The 21,817-nt window shown below is 49.7% G+C and overlaps 1 protein-coding gene across 1 annotated transcript in view; it reads left to right on the top strand.

Moving 5' to 3' along the window:
- Positions 1-459: 459 nt before the first annotated feature.
- The window catches only part of LOC119453094 (ATP-sensitive inward rectifier potassium channel 12-like), a 33,367-nt gene continuing 12,009 nt past the window's right edge, over positions 460-21,817 (top strand). Inside the window, 4 exon segments of the mRNA XM_049667537.1 lie at positions 460-480; positions 17,293-17,645; positions 20,115-20,295; positions 20,297-20,362. Of these exon segments, the coding sequence (XP_049523494.1) occupies positions 20,236-20,295; positions 20,297-20,362 (126 nt within the window). The 5' untranslated portion in view covers positions 460-480; positions 17,293-17,645; positions 20,115-20,235.

The following is a 21,817-nucleotide window of genomic DNA, read 5'->3' as shown; positions in this document are numbered from 1 at the left end:
CGTACAAAAGAAATAATATATAGGGAAACAATATATATAAAAGGAAAGAAAGAAAAATCAGACGCCTCGAACTTGCCTTCCCCTTACTCTTGCTTTGGCTCATGGAGATAGCAGACGAAAAATGAAGTGGCGAGCAGACGGTCCGCGACCGGGCGCGTGGTAGCAGACGGACGTTTTGACGGCCGCAGCAGACGGCGTCTTTTTTATTTTGGCCCCCACGGGTGTGTATCTGGCGCCTTCGTCTTCTGTTACAGCATGCAGCAGACGACGGCTGGATATAGTGTTACCCGTCTGTGTTTTTCCACGCCCTTACTTCTGCTAGCTTGCACTCGTACGTGGAACCGTTTTTAGTTCCTTTCTCGTTGTCAAAGTCGCGTGAGCGCACAAACGCAGTTAAGTGAGCGATGTTTCCAGTGGGCAAAAGAAACTGCTGTTCCAGTATCCCATGAATGACCGTATCAGAAGCCTCGTGTTCCAGTTGTAAGTGACAGCACCGTGTTATGCTTCGGAGGAAAAAGTACGCGTGTGTGTTCCTTTTGGTGGGTGTTGTTATATTCGTGCGACCACAAACTTCTCCGTAGTGTGATAGGATGGGTTTTGTAGAAGACAGCTTTCAGTGTGCTCCATTATTTTCCTGATTATGTAATTTCGAATTTGTAGTAGTCATAAACTCTTTTATCATAGACAAACTATCTTCTCGTGCACTGACAAGCCGATGCTTTTGTGAACAACGTTCAATTCGTCCTGAGGTGGGTAAAAGCGAAAGAGCGTAGCATCTGTGTTCTTGATCGTTAGATAGCAATGCATCGTCAGGCTCAATTTCAGCACGTGCACGTGCAGGTGGTGAATTCTCGGGGATGAGAGCAGAAAGAGTTTCTATTCTGCTGCACTATCCTGTTGCTGCTGTTCAGAAAATAGAGTTTCATTAATGGACAGGGTTCATAAACTTTTTCATCATGCACAAAGCTGGCAAGCAGGTGCTTTTGTAAACAACGTGCAGTTAATCGTGATGTTGTTAAACGCAAAAGAGCTTAGCATCTGTGTTTTTGATCGTTAGATAGCAATGCATAATCATGCTCTATATTTCAGCAGTGCACATGCAGATGGTGAATTCTCTGTTAGGAGGGCAGAAGGAGTTTGTATTCTGCTGCACTATTCTGTTTCAGCTGTTCAACAGATGGAGTTTCATTGATGGGCAGTGCTCATAAACTTTTATCACGCACAAAACTGAAAAGCCGGTGCTTTTGTACACAACGTTCAATTCATCCTGAGTTTGGTAAAAGCAAGAGCTTAGAATCCGTGTTCGAGATTGTTAGAGAGCAGTGTACTGTACCGGGGGGGGGGGGGGGGGGGGGGGGGGGGGGGGGGGTTACAAACCAAGTTTGTTTACGTTCCAATTTTCGCATCGGGGTACACCACCTTCTTTGCCCACGTGGCCACGCCAGTGCCAACAGCCCTTGTCAGGATACTTGATACTCTTGTTTGGGATCGAAGACGTAGGCATAAACTATACAGAGCATGCCGGGATATGTGCTACAGTCAGCGGAAACGCACCTGAGGCATGTTTGTTGCGAAGTGGTTACTGCTGAACAGGGGTATGTATATGCCATAACTGCCAGGTGAAGCGAGGGTAGTGTTTCGGCCTGTTGGAGCGGGTGGGAAATTATTAACATTCCACATATTCGACCCGGGCACGTAATGTGGATCACATCGTCAGCTAGGCTGCATATTTCAGCACATACAGGTCGTGAATTCTCTGTGCGGGAGGGAGAAAGAGTTCCTACCCTATACTGCACTGTTACGTCGAAGCTGGTCGACAAATAACAGCTTTATTAATGACGCTAAACATGTCTCCAATACGTCACCACACCGACATTGTGGTACCCTGCACTGTACAAACGGACGAACATCTGTGATCACCCCTTTCATGTGCCAGTTAGAAAGTGGTTGGCAGCGTCATCCCTCGACTCAAGTGGTCAGTTCGTTTTGCTGACGCTCCGCAGGTATTTCTGAACGAAGATTTTGTAAACAGGCTCTCTCGTTAGTCTGCTCGAATGCATTGAAGTAGAGGCGCGTTTTTCAAGCAACCGGGGCACGTCTCCCCGCCACATTTTCCCGTGAATTCCTGTGTATCAGGGATAGCTGTCATAAAAACGACGTGCGAAAACTCCCCCACCTGCCCCGCTTCCCTTCTCCAGTCAAGTGCGTGGCTCTCCCTGGCTACGTCACTGCAGCTTAGAGTGAGTTCTGTACGTGCCTCCACGGGGAGCGCAGCTGCTCGTTTGCTTTCCAATACGCCGCTCGCACTTCCATTCGCCTAACGTGGTCACGTGGTTCAAGCGCCAACGGAGAAGGAATACCACTAACGCGCAGATAAGGGCGACAGCAGCGCCACCTTGTCGCCGCAGTGTGGCGTTTTCTTTGATGACCAGCTGCCAAGGCGACCTGCTTGCGATACTGGTCTGCCTTCCTTTTTCTTCTGGTGCAAAGCTAGTAACCCTTTCTTCGTATTTTCTGCTCGTTCGTGCTGTTCGGTTGGCGTGTGTTTGGATAGATATAGCGTCAGGTGCTTTGCGAAGCGAGGGATCCTGCGCGATCCTGCATTAGTCAATGTACCGACGCACGCAACGGGACTTTTGCATTCGCTGAGAGAAGATGCCGAACAATAAAGTGCTCCTCGGATGTCCCCGATAAATCGGGCCGACCGCGCACTCGGGCTGGTGTCGCTACAAGCCTGGCTCCTTGGAGCGTGGCGCGTGGCTTTTCCTCACAACTTATTGGCTCCTTTTGCGCGACTCTGAGTGTGTTCAAGTTCTGGCCAGCATTGAAAACAGTCTGCGTTATCTGCTGTTGTGTCTGGCGGTCCCTCGGGACAAAGGAGGCCGGCGCCGACTCAGACGCGCCAACCTGGCGCCCTTTCTCGCGGCCGAGAATTGTCACCTGGGACTGAGGGATTAGCAGTTGGTCCCCGGGCTACCTCATGCGTGGCTAAACGGCAGCGTCGCCCCTTGGTGCGGTCCCGTGAATTACCAGCGCCGCCCGAACCACGACGACGCTACGCCGACTGCTGCCTTTCGAGACAGCCACCGCCCTACCTGGTTCCGCGAACTGACCGCTATGGAGAGGCGAATCTTGAAAGGGGCCCGTGTCTGGCAATCCCGGGGGAACGACATCAACGTTCGGTTCCCAAGGTGTCAACCGCTGCCTGTGTTCGGGGGCGACCTAACAAGATTGGAGGCGGAGCCCGGCGGGAAACGACGACACATCACGTGCGGGATATGGCCACCTGATCCAAGATGCTGATTGGCTAAAAGAACTACAGTGTATTCCCTCGTCGAGTGAAAGAGGGAAACGAAAGGGATAAAACAGGGGACTTGAGTGTTGTGAGGGACGCTTCACCATGTAGAGAGGCTTGAGGCTTGACCATGTAGAGCACGCTTGACGATGTAGAGCACGCTCGACCATGGAGAACGCTCGGAGATGTAAACGCTACTACATGCAAAGATGTTAGCACGTAGACGGCTCCAATATTCTGGAGCCCTTCTTGTAAAATACCATGTACAGTGTATATAAAACAGTTTTCTAATCTCCCTGGATATCTCCTCCTCTCGGCACCTGGCACGGCACCATACATGGAACCTTTGATGGACACACGGACAATCACCAATCGCAACAGGGCTGGCAGCTTATGGGATCGGCCTGCGTTGGCTACATCGGTGTGGTGAGTGCTACGTGTTTGCTTCTCTTTTCGCCAGACTCATTAGCGCAGGTGACTAAGTCGTTAAGGGTGTTTGATGTTGTTAGTGATTTTGTCTCACAGACCAAGAATACAGTGTCTCGTGGGCTGAATTACTAGTGGGGAAGAAACACAGGGTGCACTGTAAATACGGATAAGTTTGAAATCCAGGAACTCCTCAAAAGTTGTGAGCCGATGGGCATTTTGGGTTGGCCCTGCGGTAGGCAAAAGTCAACAATTGGAGCTTTTACAGAATGAGGAAGTGAGTTGGGAGAAGGCCGGAGAGGCCAGGAAAATTGTTTCGTTAGTGAAGAGAGGAAATTCTGCAATCTCCCAAAGTGGCAGCGATAAGGACGGGCTTAGTGCCGGAGTTTGCGCTTCATGTCGCCAGAACTCTCTAGTACAAGTAGGTATAGTTGCTAGGAGAGTAACTGTGTGTTTTCTGGCGGGCACCATTTTGGGAAATTCACCTTCTTTAAATAGCGAATTTAAGGAAGGGTGAATTTTGAAGGCAAACGAGATCGCTATGGAGAAATTCAGAGTGCAGGACCTCCTTCTAATTTGCGAGGAGTTAGGCATTTCGGTCGACTCCGCAAAAACGAAAGAAGCGGTTCTCGACGTCATGAAGGTAGAAGAGGTGACGGTCGAGGAAGCTGATGAGGCTTGGGAGACAATTGAGGAAAGAAAGCAAAAGGCAGAGGAGTGCAGGAGGCGCGAGCTTGAAGCTGTAGAGAAGCGCGAGAGGCGCGAGCGTGAAGAAGCAGAAAGGCGCAGGCACGATGCCGAAATTCGTGAGAGGCGCGAGCAGGAGGCAGCGCAACGGCACGCTCTTAGGATGAAAGAGCTTGAACGGGAAGATCAGATGTTCAGATGGCGGACAGCGCGACGCCAGCTCCACACTTTCGAGACAGACGAGGGTATTGTTAATTTCCTCGCCGGTTTTGAACGAGTGTGTGAGAAAGAGGGTGTCAGCCGGGACTCGTGGGCCGAGCGATTAGGAGCACTTCTCCCGTTTAGCGTCGGCGCGTGTTTCATGCATTGCTTGTCCGAGGAGAAAGCGCGCGACTACGACAGGGCTAAGAGGGCTTTGTTCAGGCGCTTTGGTGTAGCATGGCAGGCCGACTTCGAAGGCCCAAAAGACAATGAAAAAGGCGAGCCTGTTGAAGATAACATTAGCACTGAGAGGACTAGTGTAGAAAGCTTTCGAAAAGGTGTGATGCAAATGGCACACACACAAAGCGAAGAGAGCGGCGGATTTCCCGCACCAGAAACGGAAGGCCCTTTAGGCCAAGTGTGTACGGCGGCGGCAATTTCGGCCAGCCTGCCAGACAAGGTCACACATTGCTTCTCGAATAGGTCGGAGCAAATGCTGAGGGAACCGGGAAAATCCATCTCCAGCAAGGGAGCTTTCAGGGCAAAAGCACGTGAGGAGACTCAGAGACTGATAGGCTTATTCCCTATTGAGCAGCGGTCACAGGACCATGGAAAGATTCCAGAGGCAGCTGTAAGCAGTGATGAGTTAGACGTGTTAGTAGCCGGAAGCGAGGTGAATGCGGTCACCGAAGAGAGCGGTGGTTTTCCCGCCCTAGAACCAGGGGCCGACTTCGAAGGCCAAGATGGCAGTGACAAAGATTGTTCAGACAGCGCTGAGAGGGCTGTGGTGCCCGTCGTTAACGGAAACAGTGACAAGCGCGAAGAAGCACTTGTGTCGCCGTTTAGCGAGGCTGTTTCAAAAGCAAGGGTCGACTTCGAAGGCCAGCGAGTTTTGCATGCTATCGACGGCAGTAATGGAGCTAGGCCACCTGAAGATAGACTTAATGACGAGCTAACTTGCTCCAATATCAAATCTGGTTATGCTCTATTAGAAAGGCAGTCGCACTGTGAAACCCGAGAGGGTAACGGAATTTCAAGTGCGTGTGCCGAAACTGCAGACTCTACGAAGCACGCCAAACAAAAAAGGCGTAGACGCAAAACGAGAAAGGCGGACGAGGTGGAGGCGCTTAGAATCAAACGTGCGAAGCGCCAAGGCGACAGGGGCAAATTCGCTAGAGTCCAGGCAGAGAGCGTGAAAAAGCGAAGGAGGGTAACTCCCAAGCTTAGGCGTTTGCTGAGATCGGAGATCGGCGTGACGCACGTCGCGAAAAGGAGAGTTTCGCGTAGATTCAGGCGTAGTGACCGTCGCCTAACCGCATCGCGTACAGCGCATTGTAAGCAGAGGGACAAAGGGAAGCGTCCTGTAGGCTGTTACAATGGCCGATCACTCGCGGGGGAAAAGAAAAGGGTCTGCGTAGCAGATAATGGGACAGTGCGCGCACGGGTCTGTCAATGTATAGCCCTCCCCGTACTTGGAAGCGGTTGTCCTAAATCACAGCTACCGGATGTGTCAGGCGAATTAGTGGCTTTTGCCTTCTTCGCGACGACACCTTGCGAAATCCCCGGAATGCGCGACCCCCTCGAGTGCGTTTGAAAGAAAGGGGTGCGTTTGCGGCCCGAAAATAGAGAAAACAGGAAGACGGGTAGGATTTTTCTTCTTTTGTATTCTGTCTCCCCGAGATTAGTTGAGTTTTGATAGTTTGGCAGGCGTAAAGAATGCCGCAGTTTTTTGGTATGTTGTTAACCTTTTCGGCTCAGGTTAGACCCACGATTTAAAGGGGAGTGTGTACGCGGCGACAGATAAAGAATTGAATTGCAAACCAGGTGTCAGCCATAGACTTAGTGTCAAGGTTGCAATAGTTTAGAAGGTCACGCGCAGGTTGCGCAAGTTGATGACCTGCGCTTTTGCGCGAGTTAATGACGCGCCGTGTTTTGTTTGGGATTTTCTTTCAGGGCACGTTTTGTAGTTTGCGTTCATTGTCTTTCCATTTCTTTGGGGATATGTTGTGAGCGACTTTTATGTCTTGGGAACCGTTGGTTAAGATAGGGCCATCTGCTCAGATCGAGCTTAGCATTAAATCAGCACAATTTCGAAGTGCGATAGGGCAAATGCAGAATAAGTCAGGCCTTGTGAGCCAATTTGGACACGTGGTAGATGGTTTTCCTATTTGTTGATTCGGCATTTTCAGCATTATGTAATGATTATGTAGCTCTTTTGTGCTAAGTGTTACAGAATGTGAATTAGTGAAGGCCAGTTCTCCCTTCGCCTTCCTGATCTGTGGAAGCTCTAGTTCATAATTACTTAGTTTCATTACATAAACCCAGTCCGTGTCTATTTGCGAAGACACATCATCGGAAGTTTTGGTACTTGTCCGTATCAACGAGCACCTTGTGTTTCAGGGTTTTCTTTAGATAGGGGGCAGTCGGATTTTTGGAATTGGTAAAGTCTGGCGATGAGAGTGGCTTGCAGTGGCGCTTGCAGCATTGTGTGTGGCTGACAAAGGTCGCTCCTTGGAGCTTGGAGCTTGTCATTTCTGCAGCCCAGTCTGAGCCCACCTATGAAGAGGCCTTTGGCGGGAAGATCATCATTCCTGGAAGCAGCGGCCCCATGGCTTTGAGCGAAGCAGGCATCAAACCGGCCGAGCTGCATGGAACAACTCGACCTCCCGATGCATCATCTGGCGGCGGGGGTGCTGTTGTGTCTGGCGGTCCCTCGGGACAAAGGAGGCCGGCGCCGACTCAGACGCGCCAACCTGGCGCCCTTTCTCGCGGCCGAGAATTGTCACCTGGGACTGAGGGATTAGCAGTTGGTCCCCGGGCTACCTCATGCGTGGCTAAACGGCAGCGTCGCCCCTTGGTGCGGTCCCGTGAATTACCAGCGCCGCCCGAACCACGACGACGCTACGCCGACTGCTGCCTTTCGAGACAGCCACCGCCCTACCTGGTTCCGCGAACTGACCGCTATGGAGAGGCGAATCTTGAAAGGGGCCCGTGTCTGGCAATCCCGGGGGAACGACATCAACGTTCGGTTCCCAAGGTGTCAACCGCTGCCTGTGTTCGGGGGCGACCTAACAAGATTGGAGGCGGAGCCCGGCGGGAAACGACGACACATCACGTGCGGGATATGGCCACCTGATCCAAGATGCTGATTGGCTAAAAGAACTACAGTGTATTCCCTCGTCGAGTGAAAGAGGGAAACGAAAGGGATAAAACAGGGGACTTGAGTGTTGTGAGGGACGCTTCACCATGTAGAGAGGCTTGAGGCTTGACCATGTAGAGCACGCTTGACGATGTAGAGCACGCTCGACCATGGAGAACGCTCGGAGATGTAAACGCTACTACATGCAAAGATGTTAGCACGTAGACGGCTCCAATATTCTGGAGCCCTTCTTGTAAAATACCATGTACAGTGTATATAAAACAGTTTTCTAATCTCCCTGGATATCTCCTCCTCTCGGCACCTGGCACGGCACCATACATGGAACCTTTGATGGACACACGGACAATCCCCGTTCGCAACACTGCCAAGAAAACAGCTTCGAGCCCAAGTAATATGGAGCGCATTTTTGGAAGGCGTCTCTGCGACATTACGCCACCTCGCGTCGACGAGAAAAAGCTATGAAAAGCACGTATTATAGCTGTATTTGGACACTTTGTGGTTACGAACGTTCGAAAAACACAACGTAGCTTTCATTAGGCTTATATTAAGCGTATTAGAAAGCGTGACTAGGTTTTCTTGTGCAGTCTACGTTCCCGTCTAGTTTCCTAGTAGACTAGTACACTCGATTTCCAAGCATCCTGCTCAGCTGCCACCTTGTTTGGGCGGGCAGTGTAGCAAAGCATAGTTTTCTATTCTTTTTTTTACGTCAGTATTTTACTTCAGTAATGCTTCTTCAGTATTGGAACAAGACTTAAGATGACCGCTGGCTGTCCACTTAGCTGTCTATTTAGCCAGCTACGGCGAGTATTAAAACAGCCCCAGCTTCCTCTGGGAGGGTATGCAGTAACTCTATAACACGGCTTCCACTCCAACAACCACACTGTTGCGAAAACGGTCGGAACGCACAGCCGCGCCGTCTGAGCCGAACGCTTTATACACCTCGACTGACTCACAACGGACGCGTGTACGACGCTTTCTTCAGCGACGTGGACGGCAACTTTCGAAAGTGCTCGCGCTGCGTTGCGTGGCTCTGCATTGCACCAAGGCCTTCCACTGAAGTTGCCTTTCTCGTTTCCGTCTCAGGCAGCAAGACCTCGGGTATTGCCCGGACGGCCGTGCAGGACTGCGCCATGTATAGATGTTCCGAGCAGCTGTTTCGGGCTGGGCGTTTTCCGCGTTGCGCAGGTCGAGGGTCTGTCGATTCCTTCGTCAACAGGCGTTTCTTCTTGTCTGAAAAACCGAATTTCATTGAGTTGACGGCGAGAGGGACTAGAAAACCACCGCTGAATAAAATTATTATTTGATAGAAACGACAGAGATTTGATGCGGTCGACATCACAAACTATATATATCACCGTTGTGCTGGAGAGGCAATTTTTCCCCGAACCCACGCTGCATGAACAAGGTAATTAAGAGATGGTCAGCGGAACAATTGCAGCCAAGAACGCCAGGCTAACACCGCCAGCTACAGCATCGCCGCCACCTTCAATTTTCCCGTTTGTGTCGAACGGCGATGACTATAGCTTAGCGGTCTCACATATATTTCGTGTATTCCAGTTATCTTTTCAACCTCGCTCCTTAAGTATGACACCGAGTCATTCACCATTCAGTTCTTTTCATTTTTTCATGACAATCAGCTTTTCTTTTATCATCACTCATAGCGCCTTAGCCCATATATAAGCGATACAGAGCAGCTGGAAGTACGTGCTTTCAACCTCTCCGGCAGGTCCTCTAGATATGTACGTGTGTCTCACACATCGCTGACCGTGTGATCCTGGACCGGGATATAGCCGGGATCGAATCCCGGATGGGCTTCATGGGCGGGGTCCGATGCTGCTCTGGCCACCGACTTGTTCGCTTCTTTTACCATGACGACACGACGGTGAAAGGCAAGGATTGCAGGATAACGGCACGGCTAATGCAAGCATTGCACGCTGTGTTTGCCACGAAGGCTTGAACAATCATTGCAATTCTGTTCAGCAACAGTCCAGTATTCGAAGATACGGAATGTGAAATAAGTAGTGCCCACATCTCCCCCCCCCCTCCCCCACCCTCTGCTACGGTCCCCTCAGAGTAAAGCATGGAATATATCGAAGGTCATGCTATTGCGCTTGGCCGAAAGGACCGGTGACATCTTGGCCGCCATGTTTCTTTTAGCACCACCTATTATGGTTTTGACGAAGGCTCTAATTATGGCAGGCGCTCGGTTCGGACTCGACGTATTGAAATTTAGCGCTTTTGGTGCATGGCACGTGCATGGTGTGCCCCCCCCCCCTCCACGGTTACTCCGCTGCCACCTGGTCGTCAGTTTCGGGGAACTCTCAGCGCTTTTCTGAAAGGCAAACAGAAGCTACTTGGATTGCTCATTGTTCGCCGATTGCAAAAGACTCGCGAAGAAGTGCGTGAATACTTGGGTAGTGTGGCTGTCAAAAACCGCTGTACTGCTCCGTCACCCTCGCCTGTTCGCGCTCTACATATTTGCTCGCCCTAGCTTGAAAGTCGTCCAGCCCTCCCCCCTCCCCCCGAATGCGCAGCTCCTCCCCCCGCACCTCCTTCACCTCCCCATCACCCCTGCTGGGCAAGTGAGACAAAGTTATGAATCTCCCTGCTCTAATGAGCTGCTGGCGAAGAAAGCCAGTCAGGGGATTCTGTGCCGGGATGACAGGCGCATTCGCTGTAGAGCAATTCCTCTTTTAGAACGCTGCGTTCGGTGTCCTTGCCGCGTGTCCTAACCGCCTTTGTTGTTTTCTGCTCTTGCTTCTTTAGCTCGTCGGCAGTGTGGCGCGACGGATTCTTGGAAACCTTGATGAGCGCCGATGTTTCGTTTCTCTTCCCGGCGAAATGGCGACAGGCTAAATGTATTGGAACGAAACAAGTCTTACGTAAGACGCATCCATCGCGAGTTTCCGTAGACACTGGCTGGAGAACGCTCTGTACTCGCGCTTATTTTAAACGCCACAGCGGGCTTTCAACGTTTGACAAGGCCTGCGTGACGCATCAAGGGCACGCGGGACAGAGAAAGAGAGAGCTTGAAAGATCGCAGTGTAGCCGAAAATCACGCTTAAAAAAAACAATATGAAGCTAGCGTAATCCTTTGAAAGCTTCATGCACAAACACCCACGCGGAGCGTGAGGCAATCCTGTCGTCTGCTATTGCTGCTGTGCTCAGGTATACGTCGTCTGTTTGCGAGGAGATGCCGGCCGCCGTCTGCTGATCGTCTGCTCTCGAGTCGAATGCGCACGACGACCCCGAATCGTGGGGCGTCGGAGCAGAAGTGAAGAAAACGAAAGTTCACGCGCGCGTGGCAGACGAGAAATCAAGCGGGTCGGCAACGATTGCCCCCCCCCCCCCCCCCCCCCCGATGCACGTCGCCTTGAGCACGTGACCTTCCCCGACCAGTCAGCGAGGAAACCAAAGTCATGAGGGAAGGCTGTCGATCGACACGTGCGCTGCATGCATATCGCATATCAGCTGCCTTCACCACCGTCCTTAATCAAGGCGCGTACTTCATTTCTGCCACTTTGATTCGGTGTAAACCGGCATGGCAGGAGCACGCACACAGTGTCAGTGGCTAACTTAGACCGGATTGTTTGAGTAGCCATCGCGACGTAAACGCCGACCGAATCTATTACACTCCTTGAAATATCGAAAGGACTACTATACTGTTCTTGATTTTGCAAGAAAGGGTAACCTTTAACTGAATGGCGCTTGCGTTGAGATACGATGGAATGACATTTTCACATTTACCTTTAAACTGTATTACCATCCTATTTTCCCGTACGCAAAGGCCGCAGGAAAAACGCTCAACCCTTTAACTGGCAGCTCAACAATATTGTTGATCTAACAAAAGCATCTGCAAAAACTATACAAATCCAAATATTAGTCTGTGCCTTTCAATTTACCTGTATTTATGTACCTGCTCAACCGTGATATTCAATAAAATGTCGAGCGTGAACAGCAGCAGATATGTATTCGTCACAAAACTTGAAGGCTTCGTCGTTGTCTTCTCTTAGTGCACGTGGGGGTCATATTCTTGCCAATGCGAATTTTCGTTTCCTTTTTTAGGCACGCTCTTATTACTCAACTTCATAAAGGTACATCTCAAGAACACACATTAACCTTGCCAAAGCAAGTGCCAGAGACCAGTTTTGGGCCATACATTTACCTGTCACCACCTGTTCAACCATAATTTTGGACCTGCTGTATCTCGCTTAGTTTTTAGAGAAACCGTTTAATATGTCAATTGATATGTATTTGAGCAAAGTAAAGAAGAACTAAAGCAATAGAACCGTTCTAGGTCAAGTCTTTTTTATCTTTCCAGTTAAAGGGCTAACCCTAACTGGTATAGAGAACACTGAAACTCTGATACCGATCGCTCAACAATCTGTCATACATCTGCTGCCTGAGAATCTGCCTGAGATATCAGTCCCCTAATGAGAATTCGTTTCACTTTCGTTTCGCTTACGTGCGAGTTCTTCGACCACCGTTGACCGTGAAATCACGGAAGACCTCGCCCTAATAAAACACTCACGATCGCGACGTGGATAATAAGCTTGGATTCAGCCAGCTGCTATCACGTACGGAAGAGAATGAAAATAAAGAGCACGTTCCGACGCCGGTTGCGATTGACCGAATCCAGGCGACCAACCCGACGACCTTCTCGTATGGGCCGTGCTCTCGCAGAGCGATCGAAACTGCAGGCGACCGCTTCTTTGTGGCGTGCTAACGAACCGAAGCGGTGCATGCCCTTGCACTTTCGACTGAGATCCGGTCCGGTGCGGTTCCAACCGGAACCGAGACGTTGCTAGGCATTGCGCGAGCTTCCAATGACCCCGTTGTGTACGGAGAGGATCCGAACGAGAGAAAAGGGCTGGGAGCTTGCATGCGCGACCTCGAAGTGCAATCTTAAATCGCGAAGTACGCATTGCGAGGCACAGAGGGCGCTGCGCGTGCGCGTTTAAAAAATTTCCCGCCAAAGGTTAGAGAGAGAGAGAGAGAGAAACGCGTTTTTCTTTCTAAGGGAAAGCCAAACACGATCAGTACTTGTGGCCTGGGATATACACACTTTTGCTTCGGTGTTCTGAGGGACAGCTCTTCATGCCAGGTACGTTGGGCCGGCCTCGTATCGCTGATCCGAGTGTATAAGTGACGGGTGACTCTTAACCATTTCTTGGTTCGAATTTTGCTCTGGCAGTCCCACATAACTTCTATTCTGCGCATCTTTAACGGGCTAAGCAGCAGAAATAACTAAATGAATTCACTGAGCAACTCCTTTTCACGATATGTCGAAGCTGTGTCTGTCAGGAATGCAATATGTTGCAGGGAGCTTTTTGGACTGCTTCAGGCTTAATTTTTACCACGTGCGTGCGAAGAACGTGCAGAAAGACCGACCACACATGCCAACGAAGATAAATAGTACACGCTTCAGGCTCTCGCGGTGCAGCACAGAGGTCTTGTTTCAACGTGCGGACCTTAGCGAAATTTCAGGGAAAACCAACGATCTGCAGCGCCATGTTTGTATTAACCATATGATTACAGCTTTTGGATTTGTGATTTCTCTAATTAGTTCTGACTATTCTTCTTTTTTTTCCTGTATGATACCCTGCAAAGCATTCCGAATCCTACAGGAATCGTTGGGCCAGAAAGGATTAAATGTGTTTCACTGTTTAGAGTGCGAATTTCGTCCCGCTGCTCCGGGATCGTGCTTGAGGGAACTCCCTTCCGTTGGCGCTTTGCACCGGGTCCTTCCTGTTGCGGGAACGCTGCTCGCGTTCTCTGTGTTCCCGAGGGAAAGGCAGTATAGTCACACAGTACCGGGAGGAGGGAAAAAAAAGCAGAAGGGCAAATGGTGGTGGTCGTTGAGATGTGGAACATAATATTACTCTACAAAGGCGCGTGTAACAATTTTTTTTTTTAAACTGCATCGTAGGGGTGCTCTTTGACACTTCACTAATTTTGGCACTTTCTGGAGTGCGCTTCTTCTCATCATACGACGCACTCTAAGTTTGCACCCTTGGGGAGCTTATATCTTGTCCATCAATACTATAATCGTCACCTATCTTGCGCGCATCTCCTTCAACGCTGCGCGCCCGGTACTTCCAGGTCACGAACGGCATGCGCTTTATCAACGTAGCATTCTCGAGAGGTGAGTAGCGAACACAGAGTTTTCAGGGAAGGAAACGCGGACAAGGCAAATGACGATTCTTGTTGTGGGGCAAAGTAAGCCCCAAAGGGTGGAAATTCTTTTAACGAGTGCAGTCACACTTATACTTGCGCTCGTTTGCTTTCTTGTGTATACGGAGCACAATGACACCGTAATTTTTCAAGGGTGCGCAGAGCGCCAGTGCTTGAGACCCACACGCTGAGCTCTGTGATCGACCCGTTTTGCGTCGTTGTGTTATGCACAGTTTCTATTTGGTACGGTCTGTTCACGCGACGTGACCGCAAGCTCACTGCGCGTGCGCAGTGGAGTGCGATTTTGACAGCTATCTATCACCGATGTGCCCCGATGTGTCAGTTTACACTCCTGAAGTGTTTGCACCCTGTGAGACTTGTACCACAACAATAATTAGCGAGCGCCGAGTTTTAACGCGATAGCGTTAAGGGCCCCGTGTCGCAGAAAATCTGGCGTCGGTGTCGGCGTAAGCGCAGGCGTCGTTGGCGGAAATAACCATGCCGAACCACATCATTCCGAACCACCCCGACCGTGCGCGAGGTGGCGCAAGGCGTTAGTGAGCAAAAGTTGAATTTCTCAAAGTAAAATCCCTCAGAAAAATCGTAAAGTACGACTTAACCACAACCTACAGACGTGATAGCGTCGGATTGTAATTTGAATATCCGAGAAACAAAAGCCTGATAAGCAGCCAGGCATCTTTGAATGCTATCGCGTTCCACTCTTAAGGCGAAACTTAAAGCGTCCTCCAACTTTTTCAAGAAAGGAAACGAAGGCATAGCAGATGGCGTTATTGTTGCGGAATAAGATAAGCCCCAGGGGGTGCAAACTTTTTATAGAGTGATGTAGCGTGCAGGGTGCAATAGTATGTGCAACAATAGAAGCAGTAGCGCACCCAGGATCTCTGCCACTGGGGGGGAGTATTATTGTGGGGGAGGGGGGGGGGAGCAAGCGCTTTGCATAATATGCAATTTCCTTGCTTTAGCCAGAGGAATCCAACAGCAAGTAAAATGCCTAATAATTTTAATAATAAGGACACCAAGGATGATGACGATGTTTATCTCTTCAACGTTTTACTCGAAGTGGTTTAAGAGTGAATGAATAAATACAAGGCAATGACAGAGTGTTTTTATTAATCAGGAAAATTTGACCTCGAGCCACCTCCTGAATTGTAATGACAGTGTGAACAGAGCACTGAAGGCACACGTTGGACTGGTGGGGCTGGACGCGTGCAGGGGGGGAGTTAACCTTTGCATTAAAGCAATGCAAAGACACTGTTCTTGTGCACCAACACTGCAGCTAAGTACACATACTCTTTCATCAGCAGGAATTTAATACAAAAAAAGACAAGAGCAAACTATTTATTAAAATGCCAAATTACGAGCGCTTGAACAGTAACTTCCCTTAATTAATATTACAGACGACGGTTCATCTGATATTTTTCGAAAGACGATCAGAATTGTATTTCGGAAGATGATCAGAATAGTGCTTGTTGTGTTGTTATTAGGTGTTTCCTGTGATATGACGGCGTTAGGAGCCAAGTCAGGCACATTTTCTTTTTCTACCTTTAGCTCCAGCATCATGCCAATCGTGTAGTTTAAAGCATTGTTCAAATCTAAATAAATTGCGACAAACTCCGCTATAGCGTAAGACGACGTGTAAAGAACACTTGAAAGCAAGAGTTTTTCTTTCAAATATTATCCTTCAACACGGCGGATAGCGAAACATTCGTGGAACGCGAAAACGTCTCAATAAGGCATTGTGGTTAGATGAAGCGTTACAAGATGTCGCTAGCAGCGTCCGGTAATCCGGTGTTACGCAAAGGCCATCGCCTATACCGGGATACTGGAGACGCAAAAACTCTATATTCTAATATTTCACTATCACTGTCAATGCTTCGCCCTTCGGGCTAATAAATTGCGACCTTTTTTCTTCGGGATAGTGGTTTCTTTGTTAACAAAACTATGTTTCCGCTAAACATTGGTCACCGTCGAAACAATGTAGAAAGCTTTAGCTTGTCCGTGAGCGTAGGGTGTGTTCCAATTCTGGCCAGCGTCGGAGACAGTCTACGTAGACAGCTAAGGAGACAGCTTCGAGCCCAAGTAATGGAACGCGTCTGGAACCGTCTAGAAGACGATGGGAAGGCGCCTCGAGCGTAGGGTGTGTTCCAATTCTGGCCAGCGTCGGAGACAGTCTACGTAGACAGCTAAGGAGACAGCTTCGAGCCCAAGTAATGGAACTCGTCTGGAACCGTCTAGAAGACGATGGGAAGGCGCCTCTAGCTGTGACGTGACGCCACCTCGCGTTGACACGAAAAAGCTATGGAACGCACATAGTGTTTCTGTGTTTTAACTCTTTGCGCGTTGGAACCTATGAAAAACACGACGTGACTTATACATTAAACGCATAGGAAAGTGTGGCTACATTTTCATGTGTCCAGAGTCGCAGACGACCTTTCCGTCGAGTTTCCAAACCTTCTGCTAAGCCGCTATCTTGCTTGGGGCACCAACGTAGCTTGCATCGTTTCTGACTTCGATGCTGTCTGCGCGAAGCTGTCTTCTTTGACTTCTTCATCAGAATTGGAACGAGACTTAAGATGGCCGCTGTCCGGCTTAGTCGTCTGCTTTGCTGTCTGTGGCGAGCATGGGAACACAGCCGTATTAGTATTAATTTCCGGGATACCGGGTTACCGGTGAGGCGTGTGGCATCCGTAACGCTGCATCCTGTGAAAGAAGTTTAGCCAGAGTGAACACAAAACTAATAACTGCAGTGTACTGCCATATATTCTACTTTACTGCTGGTCTAAACCATAGGTATGAACATAGTCTTTAACGGGGAGGGGAGTCTTTTTATGATTTTCCTTTTACGAGAACACTCGCGCGACGGAAAATTCGTTTTAGCGCGTTGTAGTTGGACAAATTTAAAGCGTCACAAGATGTCGTTACCAGCTACTGCTATCCATGAATCCTGTAACCCGGTAATCCGTAACGAATTGTAGAGCTACGCGCGCTGCTGCAACCAGGCAACATGGGGCTCAGCAGACCGCTGTGCAGAGAGCGGATATGGATATGAATATTCTAGGGACCATAGCAGCGCAAACCCCAGCTCGCCGTCGACGCCGGGCGGACAGTTCAGATCGTTCTCGTGAAAATAACGCGAAAAGACTTCGCCGCGAAGACCCTGAAGTGTGTGGTCCAACTTACGCTGTGACTATGCTGCGCGTGCCGCGCAGACCTGTGACGTTTTTTTTTTTTTTTTTGTTTTTTTTTTTTAAGAATAAGGGCGACGAAGCTTAGCAGTGTGATAACACCTGGACCCTCCCTTCCCCCTTTCTACCACCCATCTTTGCAGAACGCTTCTACCAGCGGCCAGAAAGTTGCCCAGATATTGCTCTGTAGAACTCGCAGCGAAATCGGAGCGCAGACCTGCAAAGCCTGATTGATATCCGAGAGGCGTCCCTTTTCGACCCGTCCTTCCGGTCTTGCAAAACCCGCCAAGCAGATTACTTGGACGACGGCTGCCAGGAAACAACCGCCGTCAGAAGTTGCACAGCAGGGAGGCGAAGCATAGGCGGAAGCAGATCTACCGAAGGCGTCGGCAACGCTGTGCACCGTAGTCTTGGACATCACTTGCGCGGCATGATCTTCAGAGACTCGCCTTCAGCCAGCTGACCGCGGCTTCTGGGGACTAAGGGGGAAGAAACGGTATGCATACGTGACAGCTTCCGAGAGGTTGTTCGAAGGGAAGAAGCCGGCTGAAATTACGATTTTTTTCTTGATTTTCTTAGCGCGAATTAAGCAAGTATTTTACGGATGTTCCGATCTCTGCGCACAGACCATGAGAATATTCAGAACCTACTTGATTTTTGAGTTACAAAAATTGTCAGCGCTTGTATATATAGCTGAGCACAGCATCTTGCGGGCCTAGTTGGTTCATTATTAAGCACTGATACTTTTTGCGTTAGACGGGAAACAAACACAAAGAGAAGGAACACGAAAGCTTGAGCGCAAACTACCAACTGTTTTATTGAAACGTAGGCCAAAGCAATTGGTAGTTTGCGCTCAAGCTTTCATGTTCCTCTTCTTTGTGTTGTCTGCTAATAAACATAAATACACGTGAGCACTTTTCAGGCAAACCCTTTTGACTCTCCAATAAGTAGTCTTTCCCGAGACTGAATTTGCATCTTTTCTGGTGCATCATTGTACCGTAACAATCATCCAACACTTTAGCGCGCATTTCCTTTCAAAGATACGTATTCACGTGTAACAAGACTGCACTGTAAATAGTGCAGAAGCTTAAAACTTTTGCGATAGCAATTAAATGGACACTCCAGGCGCATTTCTGCCGTCGCCGCCGTGAGGTTCCGTATAAAGTCGAACGGCAATAAAGTCGTCGCCTCGCGCCGTATGCTGCATGCAGGTGCGAGTGAAAGCGCGCGAGGGAAACTGGCGATCGCGGCTCAATCTCGCGCGCGATAGGAGGAAAGTGGGGAGGCTGCGCAGGAGGGAGGGGGTGCGGCTTCTATTCCGCCAACAATCGAGTACTTGGCGTGGTCGCGTGCGTCCTATCTTGAGAGCGATCTGTAGACGGCTCATACCTTTGAGCGCGCTGTGTTTTCGCTGCTCAGTTTCCGTTGAAGCAATAGACAGCACGTAGGTCACCTCGCTCGCTGCTGCAACCGCGCTTGCTCACGCCAGCGCTCTGACAGCAAGTGTCCGCGGTCATCGAGTGTGATGTGTTCATGTTTGCTTGTGCGCGCTGCTTGTTAATTCAGGTAGCAAACGATTGTTTCTAAGTTTATACGGTCGATAATACTACTATCCTTACTTCGTATAGCTGTGTACTAATTTTCTATTGCAATCGATGCTTCGCATTTCGGGCGAGACTGCGACTTTTTTGGTGAATATGATGATGACAATTAGTGCTAGAGAAAAGTGCGGCCGAAAAGGGTATACCCTTAAAGACTACGTCAAGCGAGCGGTGCAGTTTAATCCCAGTGCTTCTCAAAGGGGATGTCCGCGCAGACAAGCTTTGAGAGTTCGTTTGAACTCGGAAACAACAGCTCCGTAAAGCGTAAACCCATGTAGAGCGTCGAAAGGGAAACAACTCGTTTGATATTGCTGTTGTGGTGACAACGGTCCGCGAAGCGTGCAAACTAATTTGTGGCAGCGATTGTTGTGTGCTTGTTAACAGGGCTGTGACACAGGGCTAGCTTTCACGCCCTTTTTCGAAGACCTTCTCGGTAGTGATTGTTGCTGCTTGTTAATAAAGTGTCTAACATTTCAATTTCGCACACTTTCTCTGAAGACCTTCGCCCCAGCGGTTGATTGATTGTTCACAGGATTAAATTTCACACTTTTTTTTTTTTGGTGAAGACTTTCCTGACGATTGTTGCCGCTTGCTAAAAAAAGGGCCTAACCTAGCTTTAAACACTCCAGGGCAACGATTGTTACTGCTTGTTAACGATGGGCAAAATAGGGAGTGAGCATTTCGTGAAGACCTACTGGCAGCAATTGTTACCTCATGTTACCAAAAGTTATAAAACGGTGCTAACTTTCACTCCCTTTTCCCGAAGACCTTCATGGTAACCCTTGATTACTGACGCTTGTTTGAAAAGGACCTATAGCACGGGCTAACTTTCATATCCTTTTTATGAAGTCGTTCCTTGCGACTGACATCCCTTGCTAACAAGGGACGTATCACGAGATTGAGTAACTTTCAGAACCGTTTCGTGAATGCGTTCGTGACAGCGATTGTTACCGCTAGTTAATAATGGGCCTAACCCAGGGCGCTAACTTTGAGTCCCTTGAGTCCGAAGACTTTCGCGGGAACGATTTCTTTCTTATGTTTTATTGCGATAGCAATTATATGGACACGATCCAGGCGCATTTCTGCCGTCGGCGTTGCCGTGAGGTTCCCATAAAGTCCAGGGGTGATAAAATCGCCGCCGCATGCTGTATGTGCGAGTGAAGCGTGCAACGGCGAGCCGGAGATGGCGGCTCAATCTCGCGCACGCAAGGGAAGAAAGCGGGGTGGAAGCGCGCCGTCTTCCGTCGCGCGCACGGCTCCAGAGTGAGGGGGGTGGGGGGGGGGGGGGGGAGCGCTCTACATTTTGAACACATGTGGCCGAACAAAGGGTTAACGTTTCTTTGCACCCTTTGTGGTATACGCAGGGAGGGCGGCCAACACGCACGCCTCTAACTACGTGACCGCAGTGACGAGCAACACGACGGCCGTGCTGGCAGGAGGGGAGGGTCGCGCGGGCCGTGCTGCTGGCTGCGGCGGCGGCCGGCCATGAAGTTCGTCGAGATGGAGAATGGCCAGGCGTGGCAGCAGCTCATCTCTCGGGGCCACTGGCGTCCACGCGGCCGGCGGAGGGGGCGTCGCCGGCGACTCGGACTACGAGACGCCCAGTAACCAGGTACGTGTCGCGCCTTCCGTGTGTACGAACGAGGTCACGCTTCCGGGACGGATTGACGACACCGCTGCTTTCCAAAGCAGGAGGGTCGGAATTGGTTGGCGTGGGCTATAGGCTGACTGAGGAGGGGGGAGTCGGAAACTGGTCTTTTGCAATCCGTACTCTTTAAATTCTGGACGACCTTATACGACGTGGTTCTGCCATGACACCCTTGACGTGGTTACACCCTTAACCCCACAAAGCCCGAACACCATTTCACATCGAAGAAAATTAGAGCAGCTTGGTCACAGTTTATTTCTGGCCATAGAAGAGCATATTGGTGTTGGTATATATATTTAGGTATGTATATTTGATAAAGATTAATTAATAGGGTAAATTATTATTTAGTGACTAATTTGCTGAACTATCCACAACTGAAAACTCCTTCCAGCATAGCAAGAACGCAAGTGGGGGCTCTGCATTCGGTTTCTAGAGTTTAAATTGGAGTTTTTAGAGCGCAGCTCTTAGGCACCCGTTCCTGCGGCGTGCGTCGACGTTGTCCCTCGTAACCGAGCAAACGAGCCCAGCAAAGGATGAAAGCGAACGCGGAGCGCAGCGGGAGATGAAAGACGGTGACCGCGATGAGAGCGCGAGGTGGAAAGCGGTGGAGGAGGGTATGGCGAAAGCGTGAGAAGAAATGCGTAGTGCCGCGGAAGTCGTGCATTGCGGGCACGAGTGCTACGAGATGACGCGCCACAGTAGCACGCGTCGTCTGTATGGAAACAAAGCGCTGCAGGAGTGTAGGTCTGTCTTTGGCGGCTGCTGTGAATCGCACCCACGCGCCACCCCCGCGCTGCCTCTCGCGGTCTGCCGATTAGCGAGGCAGTCGCGCCACACTTCGCTCCGTTTGCAACGTGCCGCACGAGACAGATTGTCCGCGCCAGCCAATATATCGCGAAATGAAAACATGTATAGAGCTGCGCTCAAATTTTTTTAGGGAGTATCATAATCGTCGGTGAATCTTTAGCATCGAATTCAGCATATCAATAAGGATACATCGGGCTTTGTAAGGGTAAAGGTGCAAATTTTTTATAAATGTTGCAGGGTGCTCATTCACTCTTGAGAATGTCGCATTGTCAAGTGTAATTACCAAGGACAGTCGATGAAAACTGGTTTTTATCGAGCAGCCAGGGGTAATTTTGGCCAGAAACTACTATGTCATCATTGTTGGTGGCCCTTTCATCCTCTGCTATGTTCTGGGTGCTTTCTTGTTGACATTGCTAGGGGGCATTTACCCTGTGCAGCGTTCCTGTCTGTATAGTTCTATGTGGACAGCATCAAAGAAATGAATATTTGTGGCAAGTATCATGGGACTAAATTGACTAATGGAGGCTCGGGCATAAACTGAAGCATGCGCAGGAAATAACTTTTTTCTTGTTAATGGCTTCTAAGCATGGAATAGTTACAAGTGCATCTTTT

The sequence above is a fragment of the Dermacentor silvarum genome, chromosome 5 (genome assembly GCF_013339745.2).
Source record: "Dermacentor silvarum isolate Dsil-2018 chromosome 5, BIME_Dsil_1.4, whole genome shotgun sequence".
Lineage (NCBI taxonomy): Eukaryota > Metazoa > Arthropoda > Arachnida > Ixodida > Ixodidae > Dermacentor > Dermacentor silvarum.
The sequence above is the reverse complement of the archived record's forward strand: the minus strand, read 5'-3'. Positions and strand labels throughout refer to the sequence as shown.